The sequence below is a fragment of the Camponotus vicinus genome, unplaced genomic scaffold (assembly GCF_025532165.1).
Source record: "Camponotus vicinus isolate PSW18456_S1 unplaced genomic scaffold, iyCamVici1.0 SCAF_14, whole genome shotgun sequence".
Lineage (NCBI taxonomy): Eukaryota > Metazoa > Arthropoda > Insecta > Hymenoptera > Formicidae > Camponotus > Camponotus vicinus.
Window position 1 is genome coordinate 2,607,085 of NW_028141950.1, and position 13,581 is coordinate 2,620,665.

Here is a 13,581-nt window from a genome sequence, read left to right on the forward strand (position 1 = left end):
GTTGATTGCGTACTCCGAGATAATGGCTGTGTTCCGATATTCACTGCCAATACAGAAAATCTATAGTTTACGTCACGTATACTATAGATTTTTAGTACTGGCAGTTTATATCGGAACGCAGCCAATATATCTAGCGTTTTATTTTTCGCTAATTTCGGATTACAATCTCTTGTATCAATCATATCATATTAATACATGCTTGAAGATAACACGATTAATATCTTAATAATTAACAGTGATTACGATGTATCTGCGAGAATTGTGCAAAAAATAATTGTGATAATTTTTTTTTCCAATTGATAATAAGTATGATAATTATATTAATTAATGATTTAAAATTAATATATATTTATTTTTTAATACTTTGACTTTAAAAAGACGCGTAAGTCTATTAACTGTCAATTTCATTGTTTCGTCATTTATATTAACAGATAGAGAATGAATATGGAAGCTACAATGCTTGCGATACCGAATACACGGACATGTTGAAAGAAATCATTGTCGGAAAGGTCGGCAGTAAGGCTCTTCTCTACACGACGGACGGTGCATCCGCGTCCTTGCTCCGTTGCGGTTTCGTACCTGGTGCATATGCCACAATCGATTTCGGGACGTCCGTTAACGTGACCAACAGTTTTCAATCTATGCGTCTCTATCAACCACGAGTAAGCAGCGATATGTGCTTACAAAATCTTGAATCTCGAGAACATTTGATTACACTTAAAAAAAACTCATAGGGTCCCTTGGTGAATTCTGAATTTTATCCAGGATGGTTAACTCACTGGAGGGAAACCTTCCAGAGGGTGAAAACCGAAGCTGTCACAAAGACATTGAGGGAAATGCTCGCTCTAGGCGCTTCTGTTAATATTTACATGTTCTACGGTGGTACAAACTTTGGTTTCACTTCCGGTTAGTAAATTCCTTCTTAATATTTCACGAATCGGTAGTCAAGAAAATCTGTAAAAATAATATTTGGAATATTCGATAAGACTTAATTATATATCAACAAGAGGATTTTACTTAATGTGATAATTATTAACAGGCGCTAACGGCGGTGTAGGTGCATATAGTCCACAGATAACTTCTTACGATTATGACGCTCCTTTGACCGAAGCCGGAGATCCAACAGACAAATACTTTGCTATAAGAGATGTCATCGGTCAGGTGTGTTTTTTTAATGATTTTATGATATCGTATTTTCAGTTAGATATTTGGAACTTCTTTATAAAATTACGGCTTTTTATTATTTTTGCGGCTTTTATTCCTAGAGAAGATGTGATAGATATATAAAAAAGAGGAATAGATATATAAAACAGAGGAAAAGTAAGCTGAGCTAATAAGAACAGGCACATTAATAAGGACGCGATCAATATTATAAATAATTTCCTTTGTATCTCTATGAATGGAGATTAAAGAAAACATTAAAGAAAATTATTTATAATATTGATCGCACCCTTATTAAGTGCGCGTAGTTCTTATTAGCTCTTATTAGCTTCTCCTTCTATTTTATATAATTTATATTATTATATTATTAGCGCATTATCATCTTATTATTAAATATTACACATTAATTTTAAACAAATCAGTTTATGTTTACGTGAAATTACAGTATCTACCATTGCCGAATATATCTTTTCCAACCGAATCTCCGAAAGGCAATTACGGTCCGGTATTATTAGAGCCAATACAAAAGCTATTCGATAGCGAATCCTCGTTCGTGATAAGCTGGGCAAGCAGCGACAAACCTAGAACTTTCGAGCATCTATCTGTGAATCAAGGTTTTGTACTTTATGAGACGGATTTGCCGCCTCCCGTTTTCGACCCAGTTACATTAAGCGCAACCATAAAGGATAGAGCGCTGGTTTACGTGGATGGTCGATTATCCGGCACGTTGAGTCGTATGGATAAGATATTTACTATTCCGTTAGAGAATCCTTACGGTCGCCGTCTAAGTCTATTGGTGGAGAATCAAGGACGTTTGAATTTCGGTAACGAAATCCATGATCTTAAGGTGAGATTTTATGTGAGATCTTAAAAAGATGTTTGTATATAAACATTAACACAAAATGAAATGATAAGATTTATAATTTTAGCATCAAAGATTGTACCAATATTTGTTCCTTGCGTTGTTTCTCAGGGTATATCAAACGTGACTCTCAGCGGAACTCCATTGATTAATTGGAATATGACGGGCTACGCGTTCTCTGACGTGTCATTTCTTCAAGATGTGATAACCATAGATATAGAGAGCGGGACTCTAAACGATGGCCCGGTATTTCTTCGTGGACGGTTCACGATTACCGGGCAACCGTTGGATACATTTTTAGACACTACAGGCTGGGGTAAAGGAGTGGCTTTCGTGAACGGTCACAATCTTGGTAGATACTGGCCGTTAGTCGGCCCGCAAATAACTTTGTATGTTCCGGCTCCGTATCTTCGTACAGGCGAGAATGAGTTGATTCTATTGGAATTGGAATATGTATCGCAGACGAGGAAGATGAAGTTTCAATCCGTACCGAATTTGGGATCGTAGAGCTCGGATAATTAGACGAAACTCTTATAACGTTAGAAATAAATACGCGAGAGATTTCACTACCGTAAAAATTTTTTTGTCCGCAATTGGAAGTATATCCCCAAAAATACATTTAGCTATATGATTTTCGCTCAAATATTGTAATTAATAAAAAAAAAACATCGATAAATCGTTCGTTCTATCCTATTAATTAATTAATTGTTTTCTTTTAGGTAAAAAATGGAACGATCAGAATGTTACCAAAAAATAATGTATTCTGTAGTAAAATAGATTGATTCGGAATATTTTACGCGATAGAAATGCTATGTTTTCTTAAAGAAATATTGCATAGTATTGCAAAATTAACGATTTGAAATCATAATTTTATGCTCATCTTATTTGATCTATCAGGAGTTTAATCGTCTCGACAAAAAAAAATACGCCATCCGGATATCAAAGATATGAAAAGAACATTACAGGAACATTTAACGACAATTTCTACGATACAGAAATCGATCAGCCACGATAATACCGCGGCGCTACACGGCAAAAATATGCACATTGTTGTCTATGGTCGATGATTTGTAAAGATCCCGCCGAAGCATTCAATGGCTTTAATATCCTTTGCGTTGACAAATGAGGGGTTCGCACGGTAGGACGTCCGATAGTTCGAAACGACGAATTATCCTACCTCCGTTCCGCGTGTCGTTTTAGACGAATATCACGGATAATAATGAGTACATGATGACAAGGCATTACCAGCTATCTGCCTCATAAACTTCATAATGGAGTCCTCCTAAAAATCTAATAAACAAATATATATATTTATATAATTGCAAAATAGTTCTAAACAGATAAATGTTAAAGATGGAGAAAAAAATATTTGAATATATTTTCAATAAAGAATATTATTTTTGTTCGATACCAAGTTGCTTGCGATTCGAAAGCTAGAAAACATAATAGACTATATTTGCGACATTTTAAATTCAAATAGCTATTCATGTAAAATTTACATGGCTCCATTTCTATGCTCAGGATTTAGTCATACGACACAATCAGTAAACACTTTTTTTGATCAAATTGTTTAATGACAATATAAAGAAAATAAAAAGAAACGAAGACACATATAATGATTAATTATCTTAGTGATCTGTTAGATAATTAAGAATCAATTCCCGTATACAATTATGACAAAGTTAATAAAATATAATAATTGGATAAAATTTTGCGAAGAAAAATTTACACATTAATATAATTTAACTCTCGATTATACGAAAGTTTATGACTTGATAACATTAAAAATTGATATGTAAAAAAGAACATTGAATTTAAACTTTAATTCCCCTTTTAACCTGTGTTCCTCTTCTAAACTGTTCCCTTTTTTACCGTGCTATGCTGAATTTCTATTGTGTTTTCTATTGTAATGATTAGTACCAGACGGCGTCAACATTAATGTAATGCAATATATATCATATTATCTCAAAAACTAAAAGTTATCGATGTGTCTGAATTACAAGTAATATAATTATTATATTATAGATTTAATATATATTTTTATGTTAATATGAGAATATCTACTATTGATATATAAACATCCTTGATCAAATAAACAGCCAATGTGTTAAATCTTCGTAGAAACAAAGATGGATTTTTGTGCTTATATTAAATAGAATTATTTTTAAATAATGATGAAATATTATATTTATGTTATCTTAAGTATTATAATTATGTTATCTTAATTACGCGATGTAATTGCAATTTTCGCTTGTACAAATGTCATTTTTCTTTCATTTTATTTTACATATTAAATAATTTTCAGACGATCATAAATCTGATCGCTTTTTTTTACTATCGCCTTTTAGCAACACCTGTACCGTGAGAATGATTTGAATACAAGAGATGTTTCGAGATGTGCCACATGCGCAATTGCAAAGCATATTATCCAAACGGCGATCAAACTCCGCCCTAAATGAAAACACCGCCTTTGACATGCGCCTGAGGGTTGTTTGCGACTGCACCACTTCTTACCTCTAATCTGATCGCGTTTAATCTGGTCAGAGTGTTAAAATGCTTCTTGTGTAATTCGGCGCGTTAGACTCGTTTACTCGTTGTGAGACATTAATTACAATTATATAAACAAACACTTGTGTAAATTAACAAGTTGGAAATAAGAAGCTATCGTAATGTCCGGTAAGCGTAGAAAATTACAGGAAAATAATTCGCGTTACATATGTTTCTCTAAATAAACGAAAGAATCTTAATAAATGTATATATATTTTAAATATATTATTGAAATACAAATAATTATTGTCACTATAGTAGATGCATGGGACGTAATATATCTAATGTCATTAAATATATGTAATTAAAATTTAATCAAGTGAATGATATATTAATAGTATGGGACGCAACTCAAAATGCACCTCTGGATTTGAGTAGAAATGGGGCTGCATGGAAAACTGATGTTGTTAACACTTTTAAATTTCAACGATATCTTCCTTGCCAAACTTGCGGTAAAAGTTTCGACAGACCTTCACTTTTAAAAAGACATCTGCGAACCCATACAGGTAAATTTCGAGAGAAATGTCAAAAGTTCGTTTTTTTTTAATAATCTCTGATATTTTCTTAATTCTATAATAAGTAATAATTAGAATAATTAAAATAAATAACAAAGTTATCAAAAATTTCACAAAGAGTAATGTATAAAATTATGTTTGAGAATTTGCTTTTCTTATATATTTTTATACACACACACACTCACACACACACAACATACACACACAAACACAAACATAAAATATATTATTTTAGGAGAGAAACCACATGGCTGCACAATATGTGGTAAAATGTTTAGTACAAGCAGTTCGTTAAATACTCACATTAGGATTCATACCGGTGAACGTCCTCACGAATGCCCGATGTGTGGGAAGCGCTTCACCGCCTCATCGAATTTGTATTATCATCGCATGACGCACTATAAGGTTCTATTCCCTATTCAAAATATTGTGCATTAGTATAATTTAGAAGTAGATTATAACACTTAATACGGAAAGTAAATTAATCTATAAGAAAAGTAGCAATCAGAATAGTTTTCCTCAGGGAAAAATATTCTGATTGCCAATATTCTATAATAAATATAAATATAAAATATCTTTGAATAAAAATACAAGATATTGCAAATTATACGCTTTGATATATAATTTGATATATAAAATGCAGGAGAAACCACATAAGTGTAACGAATGTGGACGATCCTTTCCAACTCCCGGCGATTTAAGGGCTCACGGATATTCTCATACCGGTAACTGGCCATTACGTTGCCCAGTATGTAACAGAGGCTTTTGCAAACTTGGAACCTTACATCATCATATGAAATCACATGGTAATGCGATGATTTCTATGATATATATATATAAGAATAAAGATTAGAATTTTATCCATTTATTGCCATTTGATATTCTGAAAATATTAATAATTACTCCTTTTAATCATCTAATAATTTTTTTAAATCGGTAAAATTTTCCTGATCGACCTAATCAATCATATTGATAAAATTTTTGAAGACATGTTTGTAAATAGACTAATTTAGATGATAATTAGAAGAATTCATAAATTTCTGTATCGAAGCAATTATAATATCGTTTATGAATGAATTTTAATTGTTTTATAATTCTTCGACTATGCTAAAAAAATATTACGTTGCTTTTTCTGATAGAAAACAGCTTGTAACACATTACAGCTTGAAATACTAAATATAATAATGTAAAAATGTCAGTGAAATATAACGAATTATCATTTCCTAATTATATAGAAATTTACACATACAGTTTTCTAATTAAATATCGAATATGCATAACATCGTAAAATTAAACAACTACTAAACAATTATTTATATATAAAATTCTTTTTTTACAGGCGATCATTCTTATCGTTGCAATGTCTACAATCAGAAACTTCCCATGATCAGTAATTTACGAATTTACGAACATCAATACAATTCTCATGTGTCAAATAATAGCACAACTGATTACATGAATATGCACAATGGTATTGCAAACATAGAAATTATCAAGTTCGAGAGTCTCGGTAATAATTATATGCAATTACCTACAATGTATCCATGTTCTTCCTGGATGCCATCACAATTTCAAAATTAATTCAATCGTGTTGTATTTGTACGACTATATATAAATAATTATTCATTTATTATAAAATGATAAAAAGATTATTAATGGACAATATTATTTATTAATATTATTTAATCAATATTTATTAACTGTATAGATATATGTAAGTAACTTAAAATAAAAATAGAATATATGAGTAAATAACTTGTGCTCTTCTTTCTAATCTTTTTTCCCTCTAGCTGACATATTTATTTATCTCATTTGAAATATAGAAAGAGAAATAATACAATATCTTTGTTTTATATAATGAACATCTAAATATATATTTAAAAAATTTAATTGTATTAAAAAATTATTATAAAAAAGATTTTGTTTTTCACATTCTGTCTTATATACACATTATGTACTCATACAATCGTATATTATATTTATTAAAATAATAACAGACTTAAAATAATGTGGACTTTACAGAGATCTTTACACGAAGAATCTTTAATCTTCTGTGTCACAGTGCAATTCTAAATAATAGCAACGTACACGTTACGTTTAGTAATTAAAATTACGAGAGTTTTATAATAAATGCTTCTCCTCTTCTGCATTTCATTTCCTGGGAATGCGACAATAGGTTGGAACTGTAACTTTCCTCGATTCTGTCAGACGGCAAGATTGTCATAATTACAATGTTTTCATACGATAATATTTGCTGTGCTATATCAAGTCTCTAATAACTGTTATTAACTTTGCTGTGCTATATCAAGTCTCTAATAATTGTTATTAACTTTGCTAAGCTGTATGGGGACGCAAAGTTGGGGGATGCGCACCGCAGTACCTCATGAATCTTTGTCGCGTGCACTTCAGTTTACATTAATTATCTTCATTGATGCGAGTAATAATAAATTAAAGTTACAGAGTTCTAATAAAAACATAAAAAAAGTGAAGTAATAAAATCTAGGATATTAAAATTATATAGACTTGGCTAATATCGATTTTAGATACCAGTACAAAAAGAGATTAGATTATATCTGTTTTTAAATATCTTGCTACTAAAGAAACGATTTAACAAAGGAAAACGTGAAATTTTACTCTGTTCCGTAGCTTTACTTTTAAATATCAAAGATCTACATTATATTGTGTTATTGTATTTATATTATATGTTATATTATTTATATTGTTATTATTATTACATGTATTATTACATTTTTGTACTTAAAATGTACATAAAATTTCGCATTTTCTTATTATCATTTTATAATCAATAAAAAATATAGAAATGCGTTAACTTCTTTTACACAATTCTTTTCACTCATTGATGAATATAACAAATGTTAAAACTGTTAAAAGTTTTTAAAATTTAATAATATATACAGCTATTGAATACAGCTTTTGAATAATTAAAAGAAGAAAAAAAAATTGACATAATTTTTTTTCTTGCAATACATTACAAAAATTATCGTTAACAATAGAATAATAAAGTTAGCGTAGAGCAATAAGAATTATTGCGCAGATATAAATTTCGTTATTTAGACATGATACAAGTAAAAATTATTTTCAAATAAATAGGAAAATATATTTTTCTTGATTAGCAGAGTAGCGAAAATGCAATTATTATCTCGCAATTTATTATTATACACCATAAGTGGTGTATGGCAACCAACTGAATGGACATCAAAATGTTCCAAGTGTTTATATAATGTGTTTACTTTCTCCACAATATACTTGTTAAATTTTTCAATGCTAGTGCAGTTAATGGATATCGTTCTTGTTATTAATAATATTGACGACTTTGCTTCTACTTCTTTAATGTTTCTCACGGCTGTCAGTACATTTTGCAAAGCGGTTACTGTCGTAATTCGGCGCGATGAAATTATTAACTTGATCAAAATACTAGAAGAGAAAAATGTAAACACAACAACAAAAAGGAGATTAACATCCAGATGAAATATGATAATTTAATCAGATATCCAGTTGTTATCTTATGATAATTAATTTAACAACGGCAAAAATTATCAATTATTTGTAATATGTATACATTTTTCATATCTCTTTATAAAGAAAAAAAATATTCTATTGATCATAAATTTGGACGGATGAGAGAAATTAAAACTTGCTCATTGAAACCGATAGAAAGATAAATCATTGTCAATTGGCTTCAGTTTGCGTCTCGAATTTTTCAGAAGTTTTATTTCCTACCGGAAACCACGAAAATGCCTTCGGAAAATTATGCACAATTTATACACAATTAATTACATAATAAACATATATTGACAGATTTGCCGAAATGGTCAATGAAGTATTCAACTATGTACTCTTTGTCCAATTTTTTGCCAGCATATTAATATTATGTACAAGCGTGTACTATCTGACATCTCATATAACATTTGCGGACTTTATAAAATTAGTTGTCTACACATTTTGCATGTTTGTGCAGATTTTTGTTTACTGCTGGGCTGGAAACGAAGTTATACTCAAAGTAAATCATTTTTCTACATATAAAAAATAGAGACAGGAAAAGAAAAACATTATTCAAATAAATGATAATTTAATTACATTAATCATTTTCATTTGTGCAGAGCATTGGATTGAACGAGGCGTTATATGAAATAAATTGGACATTGATAACGGTCAGCGAACAAAAGGATTTGCTGATGATAATGAAGCGTAGCGTGAGACCTATTAAATTCACCAGTAGCTTTTTAGTGACGCTGTCTCTGGATTCTTACGTTAATGTCAGTATTATAATGGATATTTTTTGATACTATTTAGAATAAATATTGTGAATAAATATGACACTCATAAAAAATTTTATTTCTTTTTATAGATTCTCAAAATGTCTTACTCTGCACTTAATGTCTTGCAACAATCTTGAAATGCAAATCATGAAATTTGTTAATTCACAATATATATGATAATTTCTCATGAATAAATCTTTTGTCAGCATACGGAATTATTATCCATAAAAATCGAAATATATCTTTTTTTAGATAGTACATCTTAAATAATACACAGAGACGATATTTGCAAGTTATAATTATTAATCAACTCATGCAATTAATATTAATATTACAAACACTGTTTCAAGCAAGCGTTTTTGATAATGTCATAAAATAAGAAAGAAAAAAAAGATATTATAAAATATTTTATTAGAAAGCTTCTAATTAATAAAAAACGCAATTTAAGTAGGAGTAATATTATAAATGTGATATTTTTCTCTTTAAGTAAAATTATGTAAAGTTCCCGATATCATATTCAATTCTACGAATTTTCGATTAGTCGATAAATATTTTAGTTTTATAAATGGAAAAAGAAAGAGAATTTTCTAATATGTATTAAACTGGCTTGATATCACAATATGAAATCTATTTCATCTTTCGATTTTTTTAAATAAAAGCTTGCATGAAAGCATATTTTATTTTTAAGAAGTAAAAAAACATATTAAAATTAATTCTCCACGATTTCTTCACAAACGACACGATCGCCGTAATTATATTTTCATACGCAGCTATATAAAAAATGTACGTATTTATAGTCGCTATATATTGAGTTGCTGATGATCGTCAGCAACTTTCTCATTAGGAAGTGTACATATTTAGCAATATTTGCAATTTTTAAAATATGAATTAGTATTATCTCTCTCTTATACTTATATTGTTCCGATAATTTTCCGCAGACTTTTCATAATTTAAAGTTGCAATGTTTAAACTTTGTGCTCTGAGATTTTAAACCTAAGAATTTTTTGGATTCTTAGAAATTCTATTCGTGTCTTACTTACTTCTTATTTGATTATATTCTCCTGATTATGTTCTCCTTGATTTTCGAAAGTTTTCCAATTTTTTTCATTAGATTTTCGTTCACTAATTAAGCACAACACAAAGTATACAACTTAAGAATTTGAAACAGAGCACACATTCTATAGTCATGATGGACGAATATTTAGATACGACGCGAATACCTAAAATTATCTACATTAGGTCTGTACGCATGCGTTTGATTGACCAATCAGGATAAAAAAATCTTTGCTCCGATTGGTTAATCAAACGCTCTTAGCACTTATAGCGTCAAAAAAATCAAGCTTTGAGGAACGCCATGTGATTTTATGTTCCAAGATGTTAATAGTTCGCTTCAGCTGAACCGTCAAGTGTATACAAAAGCACGCGGTCAGTAATTGAGATTTTCGAGATTCTGCAACGTGAAAAAAATATGAACGTGTCATAAAAAATATTAATACAATATAATAATTATTCAAGTAAATTTTTACGGAATATTGATTAACGTCTTTAAATAAGCTTTCAAAACAAGAATGTTGCTCAGCTCAGTGCAATTATCAATTAGATCGATTTGCGGTATAAACTTTTTGAGATCAGTCAATCAAAGATCAAAAATAAAATGCAGATATACTAAGTGGGCTAGTCGGACTCCTATTGCGATTGTCAATGAACATGAGCTTTCCGATGACACCACTAATGATGCAGAAACAACAGAAACCAAAGTACATGAAAAAGTTTTTAAAACACGTAAGGAGAGGTCCAAACCACAGAGAGGAAAAGAGCAGAAAAAAAAGGAGAATGTAAATAAAGCGGGAGAAACTATTATCACTGAACAAGGATATACATGCTTCAAAGCAGATGATAGGCTTATAAAGTATGTGTAATTTCTTAAATAGTAAACAAATCACTTAATTATCATTTTAATTGTTAATCAACTAGTAATATTGACATTTTTCATGTTTCAGCTCTTTAATGGTAAATGTCAAAACAAGAAACAGGAGAGAAAAGAATAATAGTATGTTATTAGAAGGCTTTCGATTGATTAAAGATGGAATTCAAGCAGGAGTAAAACCAAAAGCTATATTCTTCAGTAGATTATCTGATATATTACCATTGTCATTATCCAAGGAAATAAAATTGTATAAAGTTCCATATCGTACAATTCAGTTGTGGTCTAATTTAACAACTTCTCCTGGAATATTTGGTAAACATCTCGATTTTACAGATATAGAAATAAATGCAGACAAATTGATATAACTTTAAAGAAATGAATATAATTATATATACAGGGTGACCCATTTTAACTTAGGCAGCCAAATAACTCGAAAAATAAGCAAGATAGAGAAAAATGTTTTAGACAAAAGTTGTATGGTTTCGAGGGGGCCATAAGATGGTATCATTGGTTTGACCTTGAAGAGTCATTTGAAGGTCACGTGAAGGTCACTTCAATTTTTTTAAATGGAATACCCTATATATTTTTGTACATTCTTGTAGCTTATTTCGAGAGCTTTCCAAAACACTATAATTAAGTACCTTTCCGTTAAGTACTTTTTGAGTTATGATGCTTGAAATAATTTCTTAATTTTACATAAACCGTAAAATATCTTGTAAAATATTCATTTTTCGATTATCTTACCTTAATACTTTTATGTACAAAATAATGAGAGGAATCAATTGGTGTAAAGAAAACACATAGTTGTTTTTAAGAAAAAATATGGAATTGTTAATTGCAAATTACATATTTTTTCTTCGAAACAACTATGTGTTTTCTTTACACCAATTGATTCCTCTCATTATTTTGTACATAAAACTATTAAGGTAAGGTAATCGAAAAATGAATATTTTACAAGATATTTTACGGTTTATGTAAAATTAAGAAATTATTTCAAGCCTCATAACTCAAAAAGTACTTAACGAAAATGTACTTAATTATAGTGTTTTGGAAAGCTCTCGAGATGAGCTACAAGAATGTACAAAAATATATAGGATGTTCCATTTAAAAAAATTGAAGTGACCTTCACGTGACCTTCAAATGACTCTTCAAGGTCAAACCAATGATACCATCTTATGGCCCCCTCGAAACCATACAACTTTTGTCTAAAACATTTTTCTCTATCTTGCTTATTTTTCGAGTTATTTGGCTGCCTAAGTTAAAATGGGTCACCCTGTATATATATATATATATATATATATATATATATATATATATATATATATATATATATATATAATATATATATATATATATAACATTGTTCTTGAATACAGGAATCTTTGAAATCCCGGATGTGACTGCTAAGCAACCTGTTGATGATGCTATACCTTTGACTATTATTTGTGATAATATTAGAGAACCTGGAAATTTAGGAACTATTGTAAGAGCTGCTGCGGCAGTTGGTTGCGAAAAATTGCTGTTAATGAAAGGTAATTTATGTATAAAATATTATTAATGAAAGATTATATATAAAATATTAACTTTTTAATTATAAAATATTATCTCCTTAATTTATTTTTCTATTGCAGGATGTACAGATTTGTGGGATTCCAAAGTTTTGCGCACCGCTGTTGGTGCTCATTTTCGTGTACCAATACATACATCTGTTTTGTGGGATGATATTCCAACATTAATAAGCAATGAATCGACGATATTCTTAGCAGACAACAATATAGCATATGAAAATGAGTTAAAAGATAATATGATGAATCCAGAATTAAATGGAAGTACTTCTATTGAAACTGATGATAATAATGTGAAACAGGATAATTACGGTGCCAACAGTGATCAAATCCTTGAAAACGATAATTCAGTAGAAGATACAATAGACAAATTGGTAGATCAAACTAAATCGCATAAATCAACTGCAAAAACTAGATCACTGGTGAAAAAGTTAATATCTCAACTTCCAATTGAGCCTTATTACACGTTAGATTTTACAAGAAAAGAAATAGTACTTGTTATCGGTGGGGAAACTGAGGGTGTAAGTCTCGAATCGTGCAAATTACTTCACGCGAGAAATTGCGTTCGTGTAAATATACCGCTAACTAACGGCGTTGAGAGTTTAAATGTTGGTGTAGCTGCTGGTATTGTTACATTTGAAATGAAAAGACAGTTTGTGACTAAGAATATCGAGAATGAATAAAAAATTCCTTTATATATCTTATATATAAATAATACTTCACA

At 29.8% G+C, this 13,581-nt stretch overlaps 4 protein-coding genes and 1 long non-coding RNA gene across 5 annotated transcripts in view; 4 read left to right on the forward strand and 1 right to left on the reverse strand.

Moving 5' to 3' along the window:
- Positions 1 to 3,691, forward strand: part of LOC145965536 (beta-galactosidase) — a 115,420-nt gene extending 111,729 nt beyond the window's left edge. The window contains exons 10-14 of the mRNA XM_083089186.1: positions 432 to 662; positions 735 to 906; positions 1,040 to 1,161; positions 1,607 to 2,008; positions 2,135 to 3,691. Coding sequence (XP_082945312.1) covers positions 432 to 662; positions 735 to 906; positions 1,040 to 1,161; positions 1,607 to 2,008; positions 2,135 to 2,530 — 1,323 coding nt within the window. The 3' untranslated portion in view covers positions 2,531 to 3,691. The remainder of the gene's footprint in view (positions 1 to 431; positions 663 to 734; positions 907 to 1,039; positions 1,162 to 1,606; positions 2,009 to 2,134) is intronic.
- Positions 3,692 to 4,138: 447 nt separating this feature from the next.
- Positions 4,139 to 6,739, forward strand: LOC145965547 (uncharacterized). The gene is made up of 5 exons (XM_083089203.1): positions 4,139 to 4,699; positions 4,909 to 5,076; positions 5,321 to 5,490; positions 5,729 to 5,891; positions 6,425 to 6,739. Exons 1-5 carry the CDS (start codon positions 4,693 to 4,695, stop codon positions 6,664 to 6,666), a joined length of 750 nt encoding a protein of 249 aa, XP_082945329.1. The 5' UTR covers positions 4,139 to 4,692; the 3' UTR covers positions 6,667 to 6,739.
- Positions 6,617 to 10,666, reverse strand: LOC145965549 (uncharacterized). Its single transcript, XR_014436758.1, has 3 exons — positions 10,406 to 10,666; positions 7,106 to 7,286; positions 6,617 to 6,690 (listed from the first exon to the last, which is right to left on the reverse strand). It is a non-coding gene; the product is annotated as an uncharacterized LOC145965549 (long non-coding RNA).
- LOC145965572 (odorant receptor Or1-like) lies at positions 7,429 to 9,502 on the forward strand. Its single transcript, XM_083089245.1, has 4 exons — positions 7,429 to 7,493; positions 8,905 to 9,127; positions 9,207 to 9,362; positions 9,455 to 9,502. Exons 1-4 carry the CDS (start codon positions 7,429 to 7,431, stop codon positions 9,500 to 9,502), a joined length of 492 nt encoding a protein of 163 aa, XP_082945371.1.
- Positions 10,667 to 10,705: 39 nt separating the features above from the next.
- LOC145965539 (rRNA methyltransferase 3, mitochondrial) lies at positions 10,706 to 13,561 on the forward strand. The gene is made up of 4 exons (XM_083089191.1): positions 10,706 to 11,274; positions 11,366 to 11,604; positions 12,669 to 12,824; positions 12,924 to 13,561. The coding sequence occupies exons 1-4, from the start codon at positions 10,934 to 10,936 to the stop codon at positions 13,538 to 13,540; spliced, it is 1,353 nt and encodes a 450-aa protein (XP_082945317.1). The 5' UTR covers positions 10,706 to 10,933; the 3' UTR covers positions 13,541 to 13,561.
- The last annotated feature ends 20 nt before the right edge of the window (positions 13,562 to 13,581 follow it).